The sequence below is a fragment of the Penicillium cinerascens genome (assembly GCF_028974065.1).
Source record: "Penicillium cinerascens strain IBT 15544 chromosome Unknown contig_9_segment0_segment0, whole genome shotgun sequence".
Lineage (NCBI taxonomy): Eukaryota > Fungi > Ascomycota > Eurotiomycetes > Eurotiales > Aspergillaceae > Penicillium > Penicillium cinerascens.
Window position 1 is genome coordinate 1,781,769 of NW_026695296.1, and position 21,322 is coordinate 1,803,090.

General features: G+C 52.2%; 10 protein-coding genes across 10 annotated transcripts; 7 read left to right on the forward strand and 3 right to left on the reverse strand.

Moving 5' to 3' along the window:
* Positions 1–211: 211 nt before the first annotated feature.
* Positions 212–1,372, reverse strand: N7498_007516 (uncharacterized protein; the record flags this gene model as incomplete). The annotated part of the gene is made up of 1 exon (XM_058454578.1): positions 212–1,372. The coding sequence occupies one exon, from the start codon at positions 1,370–1,372 to the stop codon at positions 212–214; it is 1,161 nt and encodes a 386-aa protein (XP_058306827.1).
* A 558-nt stretch (positions 1,373–1,930) lies between these two features.
* N7498_007517 (mitochondrial 54S ribosomal protein mL58) lies at positions 1,931–2,536 on the forward strand (the record flags this gene model as incomplete). Its single annotated transcript, XM_058454579.1, has 1 exon — positions 1,931–2,536. The coding sequence occupies one exon, from the start codon at positions 1,931–1,933 to the stop codon at positions 2,534–2,536; it is 606 nt and encodes a 201-aa protein (XP_058306828.1).
* Positions 2,537–3,245: 709 nt separating this feature from the next.
* N7498_007518 (M20 family dipeptidase) lies at positions 3,246–4,976 on the forward strand (the record flags this gene model as incomplete). The annotated part of the gene is made up of 5 exons (XM_058454580.1): positions 3,246–3,277; positions 3,335–3,366; positions 3,462–3,529; positions 3,596–4,713; positions 4,793–4,976. 5 exons carry the CDS (start codon positions 3,246–3,248, stop codon positions 4,974–4,976), a joined length of 1,434 nt encoding a protein of 477 aa, XP_058306829.1.
* A 1,856-nt stretch (positions 4,977–6,832) lies between these two features.
* N7498_007519 (DNA repair protein SMC6) lies at positions 6,833–10,885 on the forward strand (the record flags this gene model as incomplete). Its single annotated transcript, XM_058454581.1, has 12 exons — positions 6,833–6,928; positions 6,984–7,904; positions 7,954–8,181; positions 8,251–8,810; positions 8,872–8,965; positions 9,023–9,288; positions 9,350–10,006; positions 10,055–10,157; positions 10,211–10,369; positions 10,431–10,573; positions 10,631–10,679; positions 10,739–10,885. The coding sequence occupies 12 exons, from the start codon at positions 6,833–6,835 to the stop codon at positions 10,883–10,885; spliced, it is 3,423 nt and encodes a 1,140-aa protein (XP_058306830.1).
* A 704-nt stretch (positions 10,886–11,589) lies between these two features.
* Positions 11,590–13,294, forward strand: dhh1 (DExD/H-box ATP-dependent RNA helicase DHH1; the record flags this gene model as incomplete). Its single annotated transcript, XM_058454582.1, has 4 exons — positions 11,590–11,633; positions 11,690–11,762; positions 11,815–12,411; positions 12,473–13,294. 4 exons carry the CDS (start codon positions 11,590–11,592, stop codon positions 13,292–13,294), a joined length of 1,536 nt encoding a protein of 511 aa, XP_058306831.1.
* A 925-nt stretch (positions 13,295–14,219) lies between these two features.
* N7498_007521 (putative mitochondrial tricarboxylate transporter (Ctp)) lies at positions 14,220–15,572 on the forward strand (the record flags this gene model as incomplete). Its single annotated transcript, XM_058454583.1, has 9 exons — positions 14,220–14,252; positions 14,302–14,356; positions 14,412–14,432; positions 14,489–14,620; positions 14,679–14,826; positions 14,886–15,143; positions 15,202–15,237; positions 15,291–15,440; positions 15,515–15,572. The coding sequence occupies 9 exons, from the start codon at positions 14,220–14,222 to the stop codon at positions 15,570–15,572; spliced, it is 891 nt and encodes a 296-aa protein (XP_058306832.1).
* Positions 15,573–15,696: 124 nt separating this feature from the next.
* N7498_007522 (putative mitochondrial translation release factor (RF-1)) lies at positions 15,697–17,051 on the reverse strand (the record flags this gene model as incomplete). Its single annotated transcript, XM_058454584.1, has 3 exons — positions 15,697–16,695; positions 16,752–16,918; positions 16,979–17,051. 3 exons carry the CDS (start codon positions 17,049–17,051, stop codon positions 15,697–15,699), a joined length of 1,239 nt encoding a protein of 412 aa, XP_058306833.1.
* Positions 17,052–17,215: 164 nt separating this feature from the next.
* On the forward strand, positions 17,216–18,852 carry N7498_007523 (DnaJ and TPR domain protein; the record flags this gene model as incomplete). The annotated part of the gene is made up of 2 exons (XM_058454585.1): positions 17,216–18,184; positions 18,274–18,852. 2 exons carry the CDS (start codon positions 17,216–17,218, stop codon positions 18,850–18,852), a joined length of 1,548 nt encoding a protein of 515 aa, XP_058306834.1.
* A 226-nt stretch (positions 18,853–19,078) lies between these two features.
* N7498_007524 (protein-L-isoaspartate O-methyltransferase) lies at positions 19,079–20,005 on the reverse strand. The gene is made up of 2 exons (XM_058454586.1): positions 19,805–20,005; positions 19,079–19,743 (listed from the first exon to the last, which is right to left on the reverse strand). Exons 1-2 carry the CDS (start codon positions 19,967–19,969, stop codon positions 19,129–19,131), a joined length of 780 nt encoding a protein of 259 aa, XP_058306835.1. The 5' UTR covers positions 19,970–20,005; the 3' UTR covers positions 19,079–19,128.
* A 445-nt stretch (positions 20,006–20,450) lies between these two features.
* On the forward strand, positions 20,451–21,294 carry N7498_007525 (uncharacterized protein; the record flags this gene model as incomplete). The annotated part of the gene is made up of 2 exons (XM_058454587.1): positions 20,451–20,658; positions 20,717–21,294. 2 exons carry the CDS (start codon positions 20,451–20,453, stop codon positions 21,292–21,294), a joined length of 786 nt encoding a protein of 261 aa, XP_058306836.1.
* Positions 21,295–21,322: the final 28 nt, after the last annotated feature.

Sequence of the window (21,322 nt, forward strand, 5' to 3'; positions counted from 1 at the left end):
CGTAGCGCGTAATCAAGGATAACCAGATCCGTAGATTGAGTTACTTAACGCGATCACCAATCACCAAAGTAGACAACCACCGTCATCACGTGGTTCAACTGCTTATTTCAAACCCCCGAGTACATCTTCACGATAATGACAGTTCCATTGTCCGTAACCAATCATAACGCCTGCTGCTAGAGAACAAGAGACCATGTCAGGGATGTGACATTTAGAAAGAGCGGTCCAAAGGTTCATCATTCCCAATAGCACCAATTGGGTGACTGGCAACACAACTTAGGTCCCCGCTACCTGTTCTTCGCAATGCCTGTCGCATCGTTTCGATATTGAGTTCACTAAAGCTAGAGGAGACGGGACTTTGGGCCATCGGGACGGGGCCATCCGCACCACGGTTGGTGTGACGGGGAGACATCTCCCCTCCCTTGAAAGACGTGGCAATGCTAGTGGGCGGAGATGTGCCAAGCCCATGTGAAGACGCAGGTGAGCGAAGCGGTGATGGAGAACGGTTGAGAGACCCTGCGGCTGGGAGATGTCTTGGGACAGATGCGGCCTGGTACGGCTCTCGGCCAAAAACAGATTCCTCGGTCTCTGCATGTTCGGCATTGACAACATCGGCAAACGAGATGAAGCTCAAGCGTCGTACATCGATATCAAGTGTACCATATGTAGATGATATCTCATCGGAATCAGTGGGAGCAGGTCCGGCATGATCAACAATACCAGAGGACGCAAGTGAATGTTCAGCTGTTGAGGCGCCAGTTACACCTGCTGCAGCCGGTTGGTGTAAAGAGTGTGTGACAATTTCAACCGAGTCTGGATTTAATTGCTCGTCGGTTATGGCAGCCGAAGATGCTTCAAGAACTGGTGGGATGTAATTTTCCGTGTGAATGTGCGCGGGAATCGAGGGCGATGCTTGTGGCGGAACGATATCTTCTTGAACGTCCCGCTCGAATATCTGAGAGGCAGATGAATAGAGGCGCGGAGAAAATTGGGAAGTAGCCCCGGGTGATTGAGGATGCCTTTGCCACGAGTACTTCTGGCGTTCTAGGGCGTTCGGCGTCCGCAAAGCTTCGGAAGAGCTAATGGGCGAGATGGGCGAGATGGGCGAGATGGGTGAGATTGGCGACACCGGGCCGCTGTTGGAGGCTCCAGAGCCCCTTTCCACGGTTTGATCCTTCTCGACTTCCTGAAGATGGTCCCATGTCAAACATGCCGGCCGGGGGGCTTGTACACTCGTCGCGGCCTTTCCGACTAGCGGTTCGTCCTTATCGGAGGTTATGTGTCTGTAGTCGGGGGAATGAGATGGTAAAGAGCGGGGTTGTTGCGGGTGACCATCCACGGGAGAAGGTAATGTGTCCTGGTGCTCTGCCATGGCGAAAGAGGGACAAGTGAAGACTGCTAGAGATAACGGGTTGTGAAGCTATGGAAACCGCGGGCACAAAAGGTTCAAAGGGTTTCAAAGATGCCGTCCATGACCGAGAACCGTCTCTAGACAATTCGAAGCCTCAGTTAAGCTCGCAAGAATATGGCGAGCGAAATTTGACAAAAGGGAGACTGTTGGGCCATGATCTTACTTTCGCCAGGAGATGATGACATTCTGTGCCAGGTGATCAACGGGGGATGTTTATGACGGGTAAAGTACTGGGTACATGATTATAGGCGAGTAAGTACATCAAGCAAAAGTACTTGGTACTTCTATGTATGTAATACCAACCCATTCCCGATCGAGCCAAGGACGGGTCACGAGACTCGGGGGAAAAAGTTCGGGCTTCGACACGTCCACCTTGGCCCGTCACTCGGTTTGGTGATCCCCGGTCCTCCTAGCGCTCTCGTTCTTGTACGTTCCCATCATCCCCAGGGCACAGTCTCATCGGCATTTTACTTATCGTGCTCTGTCTCAGGTCCTCAATTGACCGGCGGTTACGATACGATGGCTGCCTCAATCGTGGCCCCGAAGCGGCCTTTCCTTACCCTGCCGTTTCTGCTTCCTTCTTGGACAAATTCTCTGGCGCTAGGGTCACGACGCTATCAATCTTCATACCGGCGTACCAAGCAACGTCTACGCGTCAAGCCAGATGCCTCTTTTGGCCCGTCACACGTCGGACAGGACCAGATCATCTACAATCCGCCCTCCAGTGCTCCTACGGCCTATCACACCCCCAACAAATTCCTGCCCGCCGATGATTCCCGGAGATTGATGCGCGCCGAGAACTTGACCTCCGTGACATCCAATGTCAACGAACTCCCAGGCGTGTACAAGAGCGAGCCCGAGCGGAAGTACCACCTGACACCCTCGGACATCGAAGAAATCCGCAAACTTCGATTGAACGATCCTATGACCTGGAGCAGATACAAGCTGGCCAAGCGGTTTGAGTGCTCGCCAATCTTTATTGCCATGGTTTGCGAGGCAAGCCCCGAGAAGAAGCAGATGCAGAAGCAGGTGTTGGAAGCGGTACAATCACGATGGGGTGTGAAGCGACGGATGGCTAGGGAAGACCGACAGCTTCGCCGGGAGGCCTGGGGTCGGGATGAGTGATTGAAGATTTGATCGTTGATTGCAGGTCGCGTCAGACTTGGTTTGTCCCCAAGGTTGCGCGAAAATGTGGTCATGCGGCGCCCATGTAAAAACGCCATGTATTCTAAGTTAGCATTAACCCATGTATTCCCATAGTTTTCTATCATATATTTTTTGCATCGGCCTATCTCCTATGAAGTACTAGAACTCACAATCGATACAAGGTACTAGAATTCACAATCGATAGAGAGAAAAAAAACCCCGTTAAGTCCTTGACCGAGAGTGGGTCAACCTGCCGGTGACCCTCACACTGAGGAGGCACGCTCTCCACGATTTGGCTAGTAGAGCTCGATTGATGGCTATTTATTTATTTTCTTGATCAACCCACTATGGTAATCAACGTAGGCAATAAGTCCTAGTGGCACTAGAAGGGTTTAGCTTGAGGCCCTTGGCGGGTTGATAAGGAAGGTCTCGTTTCGCATCCGCGGGCGAGAGACCTAATCACCACAACTGTGATAGGCGGCTACCGCCGGCACTCCAAGGTTACAGTTAATTACGTGATAACTTTTCGGTGCGAAGGACCTCGCTGTCTGCAATGCCCCTCTTTCCCCTCCGCCGCATCTCATCGCTCGCAAAACCAGGGCATTCTTTTCTTCCCCGGTTTTCTTCACTCGGGCCTCGTCCATTCGCCTCTCGCCGCTTCTTCTACGGATACATCAGTGATTCCAAAATGGCGCCACAGCTGGAGCCCTTTTTCAAGCAGTACGTAGTCTTTTGTTTTTTTGACCTAAGGATGAAGCTAACATGCGTGCTGTTTAGGGTCGATGCCTCGTCGGAGACCTTCATAGATCGTGCGACTCTCCCGTTCCCCCGCGCTCGTTACGAGCTTTTCGCGCCGACTCTCGGGCTAGTCAATCAGGATCTAAGTAGCTGACTCTCTTTTAAGGTCTGCGCAAGGCAGTTGCCATTCCGTCGGTTTCGGCACAGGATGAGAACCGAAAGGATGTCTTCCGCGTGAGTTTGTATAAAGCCTCTACCCCGCAGAGACAGTGACTGATCTGCGCGCTTTCTCTCCAAAAGATGGCTCAATTTTTGGCCGATGAACTCGAAGCCCTCGGCGCTGAGGTGCAACAACGACCTCTGGGCAAGCAACCTGGCAAGGAGCACCTCGATCTCCCGCCCGTCGTTGTTGCTCGCTACGGTAACGATAAGAACAAGCGCACCATTTTGGTCTACGGCCACTACGACGTGCAGCCCGCTCTGAAGGAGGACGGCTGGGCCACGGAGCCTTTTGAGCTGACCATCGATGAGAAGGATCGGATGTACGGCCGTGGTTCCACGGACGACAAGGGCCCCGTGCTCGGCTGGCTCAATGTGATCGAGGCCCACCGCAAGGCCGGCGTGGAGATGCCCGTCAATTTGCTCTGCTGCTTCGAGGGGATGGAGGAGTATGGCTCCGAAGGTCTGGATGATTTTATCCAAGCCGAAGCCAAGAACTTCTTCAAGGATGCGGATGCGGTCTGCATTTCTGATAACTACTGGCTCGGCACGGAGAAGCCCTGCCTGACTTACGGTCTGCGTGGTTGCAACTACTACTCCGTGAGCATCTCGGGTCCCGGCCAAGATCTCCACAGTGGTGTCTTCGGTGGCTCTGCTCACGAACCCATGACCGACCTGGTGAACGTTTTGTCGAAGCTGGTCGATCCTCAGGGCAACATCCTCATCCCCGGAATCATGGATCTAGTGGCGCCTCTGACCGAAGAGGAGAAGGCTCTGTATCCCAACATCAGCTATACCATGGAAAACCTTCACGAGTCGCTCGGCAGTAAAACCGGCATTCACCCGACTAAGGAGCAAACCCTCATGGCCCGCTGGAGGTACCCATCCCTGTCGATCCACGGTGTTGAGGGAGCATACTCTGCCCCGGGAGCCAAGACCGTTATCCCCGCCAAGGTGATTGGCAAGTTCTCCATCCGCACCGTACCCAACATGGAGAGCCCGGATGTAAACAAGCTGGTGTTCGACTACATCAAGGCCGAGTTCGCCAAGTTGAACAGCAAGAACACTCTAGATGTGTGGCTCCAGCACGACGGCAAGTGGTGGGTTGCCAGCCCCAAGCACTGGAACTTTACCGCCGCCAGCAAGGCCGTGGAGCAAGTCTTTGGTGTTGAGCCCGATATGACCCGTGAGGGTGGAAGGTACGTTTCGATCCGTTCTTGGCCTCATGAGTGCCAGCATTTCCTTGGTGATGAATCCAAAAGCTGACTGAATCCACAGTATTCCGGTTACATTGACTTTCGAGCAAGCCACCGGCAAGAACGTCCTGCTTCTTCCTATGGGTAGCTCCACCGATGCCGCCCACTCCATCAACGAGAAGCTGGATCGGAGAAACTACATTGAGGGAACTAAATTGCTGGGCGCATATCTGCACTACGTGGCAGAGGAGCCCACCTCTGCTTAAAAGGATGTTTATGTAGAAGCATATCCCCTTCAAGACGGGATAGCCAACTGGTGCGTTATATTTCTGTTTTTGAATGGACCATGTTTCTCAGCCGAATAAATGAACAAATTCTGAAACCCTCATTAATTGACCACCTTCGCCATAGAGAGACAAGGGCTACGTTTTTGTTTTACTGTAGCTTTGTATGTTTCTATACTATTTGACTTTGCATAATTGGAGTAAGAAGTTGTCGATGGGGTCACCGTACCTTCCGGCATGAACCTGGACCCTGTGTCGGGCGTACCAGGCTTTAGACACCGAGGAGCATACTCGTAAGGACCGCAGGAGATAGGTAGCCTTTGATCTCCCAAGGCAGGACTGGACATGCCGCCAACTTGGTAGCGATCAAACCTTAGTTATAAAAGTCAAGACGTGCCTCGCCACATGTCCCGCCCGCTTAGTTACTCATCGACTACTCGGCTCAGTCAGCATTCAGAGCAATAATAACAATAAGAGCAGAGTTGCTACACAGTTATCCTTCACTAAAGCTTTAGTCCAGATATTTATTGAATGTTATTTCAATAGCTTATGCAGTGCTTCAGCGGTAAGACCGTTCCGGAGTGTCTATCTATTCCTGCAAGAATATTATTCTAGAAGCTAATTCACGCTACAGCGGTTCTTCATCACTATTCAATATACTACGCTACACTAATACATCAAGGCAGGGATTATCTTAAACAGTCATACAAGGGAGTTCCTCCTACGTGTGAAGAGCAGCAGTCACTTTATATACTTACTATCCTCCCACGACCTTGCTTCGATCGTATAGCCTATACCTTTTATATATTGGTCTTATAGAGAGCGAATTAAGTCTCCAAAAGGGTTAGAATGCTCGCGACGAAGCGGCTACTGCTTAAGACGGGCGCGAATAAGGAAGACAAAGGCCGAAGAAGTTGGATGCCTCTATATTGCGCCTCTATGGCAGATTCGACGTAGTCGCGCGGCTTCTACAGTATATGTCCAACTTATAGGGGCCCGGAGGGTAGGAGAGAAACGAAGCTCCACGTCGGCACCAAGATATGGCACGCGTGGACGACGGATACTTCGGTGGGAATATTTGGCCTGGTTATTTTATATCACTTTAAAATTAAGGGAATTACTGCACGGCTATACTAGCTTTTAAGCCTCTTGCGATAATCGCCTCTGCCTCGCAAGCTTCCTCCGAAGGTAAGCCGTATAGCAGATTAATATCATAAATCCAAGTGATACGTAAAATGTCATTGAGAGAAATCTTCCATCACAAACTTTATTGTCGTTCCAAAAGTTGCATGTAATAAGCGAGCCAAAGAGCAAGACGTAGACCGCTAGAAGAGATCTAACTTAATTAGCTCGATAGTCCTTATATAGAGGCCAAACGCGTAGTTCTCACTTAAAGAAGTGTCTGACAAATGGTACAACGAAATATCTGACAATGAGATTGTCAGGATATGCGTCCGCGATCTCAATAAGGCGATTTGGAAACACGCTATCGTCTAGCTGGCTGCGAGTGGATGTTGGCTTGGGGTCTTGGGGAATTGCTTTTTCCATATTGATCAATAAAGTAGTAGGTAGGCTTAAACGACGGACCCGGCACCTAATTTAATGAACAATAAAAGGGGGTGAAGAGAATAAAAGACTGAAAGTAGTAACTTAAAGGGGACGGCCGGTAACTAAATTAACTCGAATTCTGGTTTGCTTAGTAAAATAACTGGTTTCCAGCCGCGCGCGTGGGCGCGACGCGACCACTTTTGTCAATCTCGACTTTCTTGACATGATGCCTGGGTGACACTCGTTACTAGGTTCTAGTCTCTCATTCTTCGCGGTCCTTTGCTCCTTTAATGCCGTCCTTTAAACGCGCACCGTCGTCCTCGGACGGCGAGGACCAGATCGATCAAGGCTCTGAGAGTGCCCGATCAGCCTCCCCATCTTATTCGGTATGTACTCAAATGAAGCAGATGCAGCATGGACCCTGCGCTGAGAACAGAGTAGCGGAAACGACAGCGGACTACCGACTCGCCATCCTCCGATAATGACATAGAAGCGAGCGATCATGACTCCGACGCGGCCGACCCTCTTACTGATGATCTGACTATGGATGATGCCGAGTTGGAACTCCGCCAGACACAAATCATTCAAGAGAAATACGCCCACCTTGTTGATGAATCAAACGTCCCCGCCGAACATGGAATCCTTGAACGCGTCGAATGCTACAACTTCATGTGTCACGATCACTTTCAGGTGGAATTGGGGCCGCTGATCAATTTCATTGTCGGGAAAAATGGCAGTGGGAAAAGCGCAATCTTGACAGGCATCACGCTCTGCCTGGGAGGCAAGGCGTCTGCCACGAATCGCGGTCAGAGCCTAAAGAATTTCATCAAAGAAGGCAGAGAAAATGCTTCCATTATCGTGCGGATCAAGAACCAAGGAGACGGTGCCTATTTGCCGGACGACTACGGAAAGTCCATCATCGTTGAACGACATTTCTCCAAGAATGGAGCGAGTGGTTTCAAAATCAAAGCAGACAATGGTCGCATCGTTTCAACCAAAAAAGCAGAGCTCGACGCCATTACCGACTACTTTTCCCTGCAGATTGACAATCCCATGAATGTTCTTTCCCAGGACATGGCTCGTCAATTTCTCAGCACCTCGAGTCCTGCGGAAAAGTACAAGTTCTTCGTCAGAGGTGTCCAGCTGGAGCAACTGGATCAAGATTACCGTCTAATCGAAGAATCAGTTGACCAGATTGAGGAGAAGCTAAGAAGCAAAATACAAGACCTCGGCTTCCTAGCCAGCCGCAGCGATGCAACAAAGAAGAAATTGGAGCTTTCTGATCAGCATGATTCCTTGAGAGGGCGCATCAGAAACATGCAGCAGCAGATGGCCTGGGCACAGGTTGAGGAAGTGGAAAGAGTCAGTGTGCCGGTGCAACTATGAATTTTACAGGAGCTGACAACCACAGACCCGCGATATCTTGAACGATGAGATGTCTAAAACGGACAGCAAGATAGCGAGCGCAGAAGCCGCACTCGGCCGATTTGACGATGATTTTCAGGCCGTTGAGGCTGATTCTGAAAGGGCCGCGGAGCATGCTTGGCGAGCCGATTCCGAGCTTGAGGAAGCCCGAGGGGAGAGAGAAAAGATCAAGGAGAAGCAAGACGACGCACTCAGCCAGCGTCATGATCTCCAGGTATGCAACTTAGAAGAATACTTGCCCCTCAATTCACAAGAGCTTCCCGCATCCCTAACATGATGACAGGCCGAGCAAAGACAGATCAAACAGTATCTCGAAGCGGCGAAATCCAGAATCTCGGAGACGCAACAAAGAATGGCTGATGAAGAACGAAGACTTGCGGAGGTGAGTGACGGAGGATACGCTCGAAAACAGGAGGAGTGTGAGCAAGCCGCAACTCGAGCTGCTGCTGCCCGCAAAGAATACGAGGAACATCAGCCAGGTGCCGCGAGCTTGCAGGAAGATGTCAAAACCGCCGGTAAGGAGATGGAATCGGCAAAAAAGCGGTGCGAATCCAAAAAGAACGACATAGGACAGGCGGAAAACCGATTGCGGACCCTGACTAGGGAGGATGGCCAGCGGCACACCGGCTTTCCAGATAAGATGCCGGCGCTCTTGAGAGCCATTCAGCAAGAAAAGTCTTTCAGCAGTCAGCCAGTCGGGCCGATTGGTGATCATATCACATTGCTCAGGCCAAAATGGTCATCCATTCTCGAAAACTCGTTCGGTGCCACCCTGAGCAGTTTCATTGTGAGCTGCAAGAGAGACATGAATATTCTCTCGAATCTCATGGGCAAGGTGAATTGGTGAGAATTAACGAACTTTCGCGCGATAAGTTGGATCAAATGCATCTAACCACCATCGCAGCAACTGCCCCATCTTCATTGGAAGTGGCGGCGATATTGATACCGCAGGTCACGAACCCGATTCTCAGTACGACACGGCCCTGAGAACATTACAGGTGAAGCAATCTCTTCGTAACTTGACTGACTCTATGCTAATACTTTTTTTTATGCAGATCAACAACCCCATGGTGCGACGGCAGCTTATCATCAATCATGGCGTAGAACAAATGCTGCTGATTGAGGATCTGGAGGAAGCTTCGACCGTGCTTTTTGATGGCCAACGACCGAAAAATGTGAAGCGATGCTTCTGTATCGACTCAAGGGATCGACGACGAGGAATTCATCTCTCATATAATCGTATGGGTGAGCCTAGCCAGGCACCAGTGGGAGTGTATCATGGCCATCCCCGCATGAAATCCGATCTGGCCTCGCAGATCAGGTAAGTTCCATAGAATGCGATACATCATCCAATATGCTAATGTATCTCTACAAATGTCCAGCGCACAGCGTGACGTAATCCAGGATTTGAAAAGGCAGCTGAATGATTTGGAACACGAATGGCAATCTGCTCGGACCCGCTTCGAGAACTGCAAGCAGGCGGTTGCTCAACATCTGCAACGAGAGAAAGATCTGAGAATCGAAATGCAGGAAATGGAGGATCATGTAGAAGCACTTCGAGATGCCCTCGACAAAGACAATGCTGAAGACGGGCGGATCGAAGGCCTACGGACTGCTCTTCAGGAAGCCGAAGACGAGAAAATCCTCAACGAAGGGTCATACAGCGACAGTCAGGCAGCAATGACCGAACTCATGGACAAGTTGAAGATGGTTCGGCGAGAGTTGAAGGCGCAGGATGAAAGCATCCAAATCTTGGAGCAAAACTCACGCGTTGCTCAAAGCGAAAACTCGCAAGTGGAAAGCAGACGTCGTGAGATCATCACGAACAAGAATATTGCCGTTTCCAAGATTGAAGATGACAAAAAGGAGCGAGAGAAGATCAAGGCGAGACGAGATCAGGCGTCATCGACAGTCCTGGATTACACCGAGAAGGCGAGTATGGTTTCAGCACGAGTTCCGGTCGACGAGGGCGAAACCACTCATAGCCTGGATCAGAAGCTGGTGAGGTTGCAGCGAGACTTGGAGCGCTATCACGCAGAGTAAGTCTTCCGTTCCACCACTTTGATCTTATCATTGACCACCGATAGACTGGGCGCACCACGACACGAGATTGCCGCTGAGGCTGGTCGGGCAGAAGCCGCGTATCTGCAAGCGAAGAGGCAGGTCGATGAACTGAAGACTCTTGCCCAGGTATGCAGCGTTCCAATCACGAATTGAAATGTTTGACTCTGACAAATCCGCAGTATCTCAAAGACACTCTCAATAGCCGAAAGAAAAGATGGGAGATCTTTAGATCACACATTTCATCTCGCGCCAAAGCCCAATTCACTTACCTACTGAGTGAGAGAAGCTTCCGCGGTCGACTGCTTACAGACCATGTTGGGAAGCTACTGGATCTTCAGGTAAGTGAGCCTTTCCTTTAAGCAGTTTCGATATCTACTGAACCATTTGTTTCTTTTTCAGGTCGAACCCGATATCACCAAAGATGACAGCACTGGGCGCGGTGCTAAGACCCTCTCTGGCGGCGAGAAATCCTTCTCGCAAGTGTGTCTATTGCTTGCTCTCTGGGAAGCCATGGGGTCTCCCATCCGCTGTCTGGATGAATTGTGCGTCATATTTCCTTTGCACTTCATATCCCCGACCTCACTGACTTGATTCAATAGCGACGTGTACATGGACCATATCAATCGAAAGATGGCCATTGACATGCTGGTAGGTCTTTGGTGATTCTTTGATCATCCGCTTCTCTGCTTGCTGACTATCTCTGGCAGATGCTTGCTGCTCGACGCTCTATCGGGCGACAGTTTATCCTCATCACCCCGGGGACCAAGACGGATATTACCATCTCCCCCGACGTGCGGGTAAAGGAGTTGGCTGAACCCGAGCGTGGGCAAACCACTTTGAATTTTCGGCGCTAAAAATGCAGCCCAACATTTCTGATCAATGCCTAGTATGAGATTTTGCAGCGATAATACCCACCGTTCTTCCGTTTTAGCAATAGCAAGATCTTTACAGTCTAGATATGAGACAGGTAGCTCAACCTTTCTCTGTAAACCGGCCCAAAGGCACGTACAAGCAATCCGGCTGCCTCGGATGGCAATACTTTCAGACACGATATAGAATAATTACCCAAAATGAACGAGGAGAGCCATCGCTAGATATCACGTGACAGGTCCCGCCCCACGCAGGCCTTGACTTTCGGAATCCCTTCACACTTCGCTGAACCGCATCTCCTCTCTGCAATCCCACTTTTTATTTCACGCGTCCGACTCCAACTCTTCGGTCTCATATTCTTCACCAATTGGGCATCCTATTTGACCCTCGACTCCAAATCCTTCAATCTGAACCACCGCCAGCCCGAACTTCACCCTATCTCGTACGCAATTTCCAGCTGTGCCTTCGGCAAAAGTCCTATCGAAAAGCGATTACCACTCTTGGTCTTCATTCACACTTATCACCTCCCACAATCTCCTCATCAGAACACGCTGGGCCAACCCTTTTGAGCCCCACAACGTGCTGAACCCTACTTCCCTACTCAGTCCGTCCGTTGGCGCTTAGCTCCAACTTGACGGTCTCAACATCTCACAACTTCCTCCCATACCTTTGATACCCTCTCATTACCATGGCCGACGCTCTCGCCTCACAACTCAGCAACACCCAGCTTGGGTAAGATCACAGTCATCTCATTTACTCTGGTTTAAACAGATCTGACCCCCCTCCAGGGAAGGACACACAGAACAAAGACTGCAGGACTCTCTGAAATTGCCCCCCAAAGATGCGCGGCCACAGACTGAGGTTAGAAAATCCCTTATTTTGTCAAGTGGTACATCACTAATAAGATTTGCAGGATGTCACCGCCACCAAGGGCCTCGAATTTGAAGACTTCTACATTAAGCGCGAGCTGATGATGGGTATCTTCGAGGCTGGGTTTGAAAAGCCTTCTCCTATCCAAGAAGAGACGATACCCGTTGCTCTTACCGGCAGAGATATTCTGGCCCGAGCAAAGAACGGCACCGGAAAGACCGCCGCCTTTGTCATCCCCACTCTGGAGCGCATCAATCCTAAGAGCACGAAAACTCAGGCATTGATCCTGGTCCCCACGAGAGAGCTGGCTCTTCAAACATCGCAGGTCTGCAAGACTCTTGGGAAACATTTGGGTATCAACGTTATGGTCACCACCGGTGGAACCGGCTTGCAGGATGACATTATTCGACTGAACGATGCCGTCCATATCCTTGTTTGTACTCCTGGACGAGTGCTGGATCTGGCTAGCAAGGGTGTGGCCGATCTTTCTGAGTGCCCCACTTTCGTGATGGACGAGGCCGACAAGCTGCTTTCCCCCGAGTTTACTCCCGTCATTGAGCAGTTGCTGTCCTTCCATCCCAAGGATCGACAGGTCATGCTTTTCAGTGCTACCTTCCCGCTCATTGTCAAGTCTTTCAAGGTATGCCAATTGCACGACACCCCTCGAGAAACCTGGTCCCGTTTATATTAACTCGTATCAGGACAAACACATGCGCAACCCTTATGAGATCAACCTCATGGATGAACTTACTCTACGTGGTATCACGCAATATTATGCGTTCGTGGAGGAGAAGCAGAAGGTTCACTGCTTGAACACTCTATTCTCAAAGCTCCAGATCAACCAGTCTATCATCTTCTGCAATTCAACCAACCGCGTGGAACTTCTGGCAAAGAAGATCACGGAGCTAGGATACTCGTGCTTTTACTCGCACGCTCGGATGCTTCAGCAGCACCGTAACCGCGTGTTCCATGATTTCCGCAACGGCGTGTGTCGCAACCTGGTCTGCTCGGACTTGCTGACCCGTGGTATTGATATCCAAGCGGTCAACGTCGTGATCAACTTTGACTTTCCTAAGAATGCGGAAACCTATCTGCATCGCATTGGCCGTTCCGGTCGATTCGGGCACCTGGGCCTCGCCATCAACCTCATCAACTGGGAGGATCGGTTCAATCTGTACAAGATTGAGCAGGAACTTGGCACTGAAATCCAGCCCATTCCTCAGAACATCGACAAGAAGCTCTACGTTTACGACTCTCCCGAGAACATCCCGCGCCCGATCTCCGGCCCGCCCCAGCCTCCCGCCGGAGGTCAGCATCCCGGAAATGGTGATCGCCAGCCTCGCCGCCAGAACCACCACCACAACCACCCCCAAAACGGCGGCCAATACTACAACACCCGTGGCCGGGGCTCCTACCGGGGGGGTCGTGGACAAGGTCCGCGTCGTGGGCCCCCGAATGATCCCAACCGGGCCCCGCTGACTCCGGGTCAAATCGCTCCCAAACCTCCGGCTCCCGTCTCCTAAGGGTCATCTCTCTTTGGCATGCCCATCTGCGATAATCTTTGCTACGGCTCGTTCCTTGTTCGCTTCTTGATTTGTCCCTCTCTCTCCGGTAATCTCACCTCCCTCTCCACCCCCTTTTCGGGCGGGCTTATGGTTGTTCGACAGCGGAGACGGAGTTTTCCTCGCTTTTGTGCATTCTTCTCCCGCCACGATGATACGTTATTGGCGCGACATGTGTATCATAATTCCTCTCTATGTTTTGTTCTTTTCCGGTTTGCCCTCTTTTGTTCCCCTGGACTTCATCGTCACGGGGCATGTTGGGCTTTTGGTCTGAGAAAGGGTGCATTTGTTCCGGTGCCGTGAGTCCTCTACGTTTCTGGGTTACCGCGCGAAGGTGTACATACGTTCGTCCGCGGTTGCATTACGAAGGATTGCAGGGCGGAAGGCGTTCTCTGGCATCTCTCGGTTGTCTTTTCGGCGTTTCTACTGAGTCGGAGCCCTTTCTCTTTTCTACTACGGCCTTTCTCGACTACTTCATCCCCGCCTCTTGAACAGCCTCTCACCGACGTTTTCCCTATATCTTCGGTTCCAACTCTTTTCCAACTCCAGGTCCCCCTTTTACTTGACATGGTGGCTTCGGACGGTATCTCTTTGACATCTTATCCTACCATATGGCATTATGGGACCTCAGTGTCAACATCACCCAAAAACCCCCCACGACGACGAAAAAAAAAAAAAAAATTTGGAGGAGCACTAGATGCTAGGCATACTTATGTAGCATTTTGTGAATTGACAAGTTCCCTCTGAATCTCGGTGTTGGTGTTGGTATTCGTAGTGTCAGTCGATATCGTAAACCAAAGTGCGCTGAGGGGGGCTGCGGCAGACCGTACAGGATCGACGAAAGACCCGAGGTCTAACGATCGTCATCGCTCTCTTCATTGTCGACATGGCCACGGCAAACAAGGACCAGAAGGCCAAGGTTGGTCTCTCGATTCCACGGCAGACTCCGAGCTAATCAAAGGGAACAGCCTAGCGCCCTGCGCTCCATCATCGCGGGCTCCACCGCCGGAGCCGTGGAGATCGGTAAAAGATATCCCACCATGTATCACCGTGTTGAGCTAACGAGATCTCATCGCAGCAATTACCTATCCTGCTGAGTGTATGACGACTCCCTCACCCTTCGATGTCTACCCCGTAGCTAATTGATGTCTTCAGTCGCAAAGACCCGCACACAACTCAATCGCCGTCTTGCCGAGGGCCAGAAGCTCCCGTGGCCGCCGTTCGGCAAGCAGTGGTACGCAGGATGTACAACACTGATCATTGGAAACTCTCTAAAGGCTGGAATTCGTACGTTTGTCTCTGATACGCCGGTCAAGTCCTCCGCTCTGACTCGGCTTTACGCCAGGATTCGTCGCCTTCGATGCGATCAAAGCAACCCTCCAGGATGAGAATGGCAAGATCTCGGGACCGAGGACTGTCGTGGCTGGATTCGGCGCGGGTGTCACCGAGTCTCTTCTGGCGGTGACTCCCTTCGAGAGTATCAAGACTCAACTGTCCGTGGCGCCATGTCACTCCCCTGAACGTGAAAGTAGAACTGACGTGGTGCTTTCAGGATTGATGACCGGAAGTCGGAGAAGCCTCGCATGCGCGGCTTCTTGCACGGAAGCAAGATCATTTTTCAAGAGAGAGGCGTCCGGGGCTTCTTCCAGGGCTTTGTCCCCACCACAGCTCGACAGGCAGCCAACTCGGCCACGCGATTCACCAGTTACACCACCTTGAAGCAGCTCGCAGAGGGCTACGTTGCTCCCGGGGAGAAGCTTGGAACTCTGAGTACCTTTGCAATCGGAGGCGTTGCCGGGTTTATCACCGTGTACGTGCTGGGAAATCTCCCATAATCGCATCACTCTACTGACAGCTCATGTACCCAGATACGTAACTCAGCCCCTGGATACGGTGAAGACAAGGTCAATACCCATGACAGATCAATACCTGGATCAATTACTAAGTTCTGAAACAGAATGCAATCCCTCGAAGCCAGCAGAAACTACAAAAATAGCTTTGTCTGTGCCTCAAAAATCTTCAAGGACGAAGGCGTCTTTACCTTCTGGTCCGGAGCCGTGCCACGTCTTGCCCGACTGATCCTGAGCGGAGGAATCGTGTTCACCATGTGCGTCCATTCTTCTCCGGGTCGTTTGCTGCGGGAGTCATTGATATCAAAGCTAACGATCAACATTCGGGCAGGTACGAGAAATCGATGGAATTGCTGGATCTCGCGGATCCGGAGAGAAAGTACCTTTAAGTCGAGGAGCCGTCGATCGTCGACCTTGACATTGGACAGAATAGAGGTTTGCCCGTTGAATATGTGCTGTAGAATACATGGTATCTTTCCTTTATAATGTACAAATCGGAGGACGCTGCCGAGCCTATTTCTTCTCCTTTGCTAGCTCCTCGGCCACCATGGCCTCGACCTCACGGTCTGCCATCCACGTGCGCACGCTCTCCATGACCGTCTCGAGTCCATCGCCGCCTTCGAGAACGTCGTCCAGGTTGTGGATCGTAAGGCCAGTACGATGGTCGGTGCAGCGACTCTGGCCGTAGTTGTACGTTCGAATCTTGTCACCGCGGCCCATGCGAGCCACTCCGCCCAAGACGCCGCGCCGGAGTTGAACCAACTCCTGCTCTCGAGCTTCCTGGCGGGCCTCCGCCAACTTGGCCCGCAGCATCTGCCAGGCTTTCCGACGGTTCGCCTGCTGGGACCGCTCGTCCTGCATGGAAACCACCGTGCCCGTGGGGGTATGCGTCAACCGAATGGCAGACTCTGTTTTATTCACGTGCTGTCCTCCTGCGCCTCCGGCCCTCATCTTCTCGACACGCACCTCTTGTGGATCGATATAGTAGTCACTGCTCGGGTCTTCGAAGTTCAGGGCATTGTCCAAGCCGCTTCCACTTTCCGGAAAACTCGGCAAGACCATCACGCTGACGGCACTAGTGTGAGTGCGGCCCTTGGTTTCGGTTGCCGGTACCCTCTGCACGCGGTGCACACCCGACTCGGTTCTCAAGAGATCATATGCACCGTCGGCCTCGATCTCAATCACGGCCTCACTCAGGCGATCCTCCGAGGGCCCGTCTTCGACATCCTGCTTCAAGATCGTCGGTCGAAGGCCTCTCCGAGAGCAGAAGGTCATATACATCCGTAGCATCTCATATGCGAACAGACCCGCCTCATCCCCTCCTGCACCGGGGCGAATCTCAAGCAAGCAGGGAAGATCGGCAAACGGGTGTTTGGGAATCAGCGACTTCTTCAATCGGTCCGATATGGTAGGTAGAGCCTCTCGACTGCTCTCCAGGTCCTCCGTCGCAAGAGAGCGTAACTCGGCGTCGGTTCCGGCGTCCTCCAGGAGGGACTTCAGTTCGACAATGGACTTCGGATACGGGGTTATGGCCAGGTTCTCGCGGAATCAAGGGTAGAAGAACCCACCTCATTCGCATTATCCCATTCCTTCAGGACCTTTGTGACCGAGGCCAATTCACCGGCTCGCTTGGCGATTTTGGTATCAAACGATTCTGCGAGACTGTCGGATAGTTTGTCATGTTCGGCGGCGAGCAATCGAGCTCTAGTCAGTAAGACCGGAGAGAGGCCGGAATCTGGGAGTGGCGGAGGGGTTAAGAGTGTGCATAGACGCCCGAATAGAGTGAGTGACATACCAGTGTGAGAGCGTCGCAGAAACGGTCGCAGCCCGAATCTCACGGGCGAGAGAAATCGACCGCATCGTAGCATCCTTGGGATGGGCGCACGGGAAAGGATTGGAGCTGGACTTTTGTTCCGAGACGTAGCACGTAATTTATGGTACGGTACGCGTAAAGGCCACGCCGACGAGCATTCCATCTTCGCGACCTTCTCTTCCTCTCTCTTTTTTCATCTACGATGCTCGACCTTTAAATATGCACATTTCGCTCGAGTCGCTAACGGCCGTCCTGGCCTGTCTTTCTACCGGATATGCGCTTCAAGTGCCCCCCGACACGCCGCTCTCCGAATTGATCTCCTCCGCGAAAGTCCAACTCGCCAAGGGCTCGCCGCGAGACGCTCTGGTATACTTCGATGCAGCGGTCTCGCGCGACCCAACCAACTATGTGACGATCTTTCAAAGAGGTGCAGCCTATCTTTCAATAGGCAAAAACTCGCAAGCTTCAGAGGATTTCAACCGGGTGTTAGAACTAAAGCCGGACTTCGAAGGCGCGCTTCTCCAGCGGTCTCGCCTCCAAGCCCGCTCTGCACACTGGAAGGAAGCCCTACGGGATCTCGAACATGCTGGGAAGAAGGCATCGGTGGAATACAAGGAAGTCGAGGAGGCACGGGATGCGGCGACCCTAGCCCTCGCCGCCGAGAAGAAAGGTGACTGGGAGGCTTGTGTCTCGCAGGCCGGAATCGCAATCATGAAGGCAAGCACCGATATGGCTCTCCGGCAGGCTCGCGCACACTGTCGCTTCGAGCGGGGCGAGGTGGAAGAGGGAGTCAGCGACTTGGCCCATGTTCTACAGATGTCTCCGAGCTTGGTGGAGCCTCATTTGCAGATGTCCTCAATGTTGTTCTATGCTTTGGGAGACAGTGACCGTGGCCTAGCTCAGATCCGCAAATGTCTCCATGCAGACCCGGACTCGAAGCCCTGCAATCGCCTCTACAAGCGAGAGCGGCAACTGGCAAAGATCTTGGGAAAGTTGCACGGCGCCCTGGAGGCACGCAAGTTCAGTAACGCTGTAAAGCTCTTGGTTGGCGATGGTGATGAAAGCGGCTTGGTCGCAGATGTAAAGGCCGATGTTGCAGATGCGAAAGAGGCGGGCCACATTCACCATGCAGCGTCCAACAATCTCTACGTCTTCCTCATCGAAAAGACATGCGAAGCATACCGGGAGGTTCGTTGGCCCTTTTTGCCCTATTCATTTCTCTCTCTCTCACACTCTCCGTCTCTCATGGCCCCGTCCATTCTAACGAATGACAATAGATGCGTATGGTCAAGAAGGCTGGACCTTACTGTTCCGAATCTCTCCAGTTGGTTCCGTACTCGCTTCACGGTCTGTTGTACCAGGCCCAGATCGAGCTAGATCAGGATCAATTTGAGGAGGCTGTGCGCACTCTCAGTACAGCCAGGGAGCACCATCCTCATTCCCAGGAGGTTCAGAACCTTCTCCAGAAGGCCCAGGTGCTCTTGAAGCGCTCGAAGCAGAAGGACTACTACAAGGTCTTGGGTGTCGGCCGTGATGCGGATGATCGGACTATCAAGCGCGCCTATCGTCAATTGACGAAGCAGCATCATCCAGACAAGGCCGCTTCCCAGGGGGTGTCGAAGGAGGAGGCCGAAAAGAAGATGGCCTCCATCAACGAGGCATACGAAGTCCTTTCGGACTCGGAACTACGGACTCGGTACGATAATGGCGACGATCCCAACGACCCCGAGGCGCAAGCGCAACGAGGCAATCCATTCCAAGGAAGTCCCTTTGGTCACGGCGGTGGCCAGCAGTTCTTTTTCCAACAGGGCGGCGGACCGCAGTTCAAGTTCTCCGGCGGTTTCCCCTTCCGCTGATCCTATTTACTCTCTTTTTCGTTGTAGAACATACCACGGTGTTTCTTGGAGTATCGCGCCGGGTCTTTCGTCGCCTGTGGAAGAACTTTCGCGCTGGGCATCACCTTTTTCCTTCTTAGGTCATCATTGGCAGCAAATGGACAAATCAATTGCAGTATCTGCTTCATTGGCTATCTCATCTCATTTCCATCGTAGTACGGCTTGATCGGCCTCACGAATTCATGCCGAAAGTGGCATTGCATTGGCCACATTCGTGTCGTGATAGTAGGAGGTTCTTCATGATCGAGGCGGGTCCGTGAGAGGAACGTAGCTGACCTGAAAGACCTTCTTCTTATGAACCGACCCGTCGGCCTTTTTGTCCACGACCCAGATGTACTGGCCTCCACTAAGGCTACTCATGATACTCCCGTCGTTGGTCGATTCTACCGGAATGAACAGTCGTCCAGGAGCTTGCAATTGCTCGATCAGAACGGGGTGGAGCTTCTCGGCGGCTGCACCGACGTGGATCGCATCGTACGGAGCTCCTTCTTTCCATCCCAGGCGCCCGTCCGCCGTGATGAATTTCACCTTGCCGGATTTCTGCAGCTCCCGGCCATCATCGGACTTGTTCATGTTGATCCGGGCCAGTTCCACCAGTTCGGGGATGTGGTCAATTCCAATGACTTGGCCCTGGTCTGATGCACCGGGAGCCGTGACTAGGTTGGCGAAGACATGGGTGAGGTATCCGGAGCCAGATCCGATGTCTAGCACTCGCGCGCCCGGGTGAAGATGATCAATGAGGTACTCGCAGGCGTGGCCGTGCATGTGCGGAGCTGAGATGGTGGCACCATGTCCGATGGGCTGCGGCGAGTCCGAGTAGGGCCGCGACGGAGCGTAGTGGGCTCGATCAACCTTGGCCGGGTGTTAGGTGAATATGACGAAGAACGCTCGGTGAAGGGGTACGGCTGCTCACGCCCAGCATAGCTTCCTTGACACGTTCATTCTTGATAAGCTCGACCTTGAATAGATTCTCCACCAGTTCAGTGTTGGTGGACCCGGAACAGTACCACGCCATTGAGAAGGCCCTGATTGTTTGCCACTTCGGTGCTGAGAAGTTGCTTGAAAGGCGTCGGATCATGTAGTTTTCGTGATTTCTCTACAGTTGGGGAGTGGCAAACCGGCAAGTCTTGACTGTGTCGCGGTCTCGTTGATGTGACGCCATCCTCTGCTAATGTCTACACGTGATAGCTCCGGTTGTGGAAGTCATCTTCGTATTCATATTTACGGTACTCCCGTATTTTCCGGTTGTATCAGTGGCGGTGGGTTTGTCTTGACTGGGTGTGGTGTATATATATCTATACAGAGAAGGGAGAGCTTAGATGTCAATCAGTTCAGTCGGCCAGAAATCCAACCCAAGAACAACGCAGGAAGCTGAGTCGGCAGGAAACACATTTATCCCCCCCCTCCAGATTAAAATCCGAATTCGAAAAGGGCAGCATCCCCTGTAGTGTTTTCGAAGGCGACTGAAGAACAAACGCCCCACCATCAGCGAACTGCGGGGATCTTCCCGGCGATCCACAGAACGGAAATTCCTCCTCGAGCAATCACCTTGGCTCGCCATGCCATCCGCCAGGGCGTCCGGGCCCACCACTAACCCCAATATCAGCGAGATGGAAGCCGATCCCGAAACCAAAGCCGACGTGAACTGGATGATCCTGGACTACCTTACGAGCATTGCTATCAATCAGACCCTGTCCGTCGCAGAGAACACCAGTCAGGGATCGGAGGATTCAGAGGAGGTGGACTGGCTAGTAGATGCAGTGGGAGGTAAGCCATGGAAGACAAGACATGATCGCCAGGACACCAGCATTGACGAGCGAGATAGCCTTTCGATCAATAACACTGCCCGAGACCTCCTTGCCCCAGGACCTGGATATCAAGATCCGGATTCTCGCAGTGGCCCATCATATCCGCCACTATATGCGTGCTCAGGAGCATCGTTCTCGCGAAGGTTGTTCTGTGCTGTCAGAGATAGGTATTGAATTCATGGACCTCTGTTCGGCAGCCGTCCACAAGGTCTCTGAAACCAGATGGTTCGACATCGGCGCCCGGTTTATGGTACAGGCCGTGCTAGAAGAGGAATGCGACGGGAACACACCCTCCGATATCCTTTCCAGACTATGTGCGTGGGCACCCGATGACCCGGCGCGAAATTCGAAATGGATGAAGATTCGTCAGAGCTACACCAATGAGTTGCCCAAGCATAACGATATGTCAGCGGCACGAAATGGTCTCAATCGCAAGTTTCCATTCGAAGAATTCAGATGCCTTGTTCTGGTCTTTCTGGTTGACCTGATGACCACCCTGGATCCACCTCTTCTCATCCAACTCGAACGGGGTAAAATCGGCAATCTCAGCCGCGACGAGACCCAACGGCTCAAGGAACGCGTCGGGCTGCAATGAACGAGACGTGTTGAAAGTTGCGGCAGAA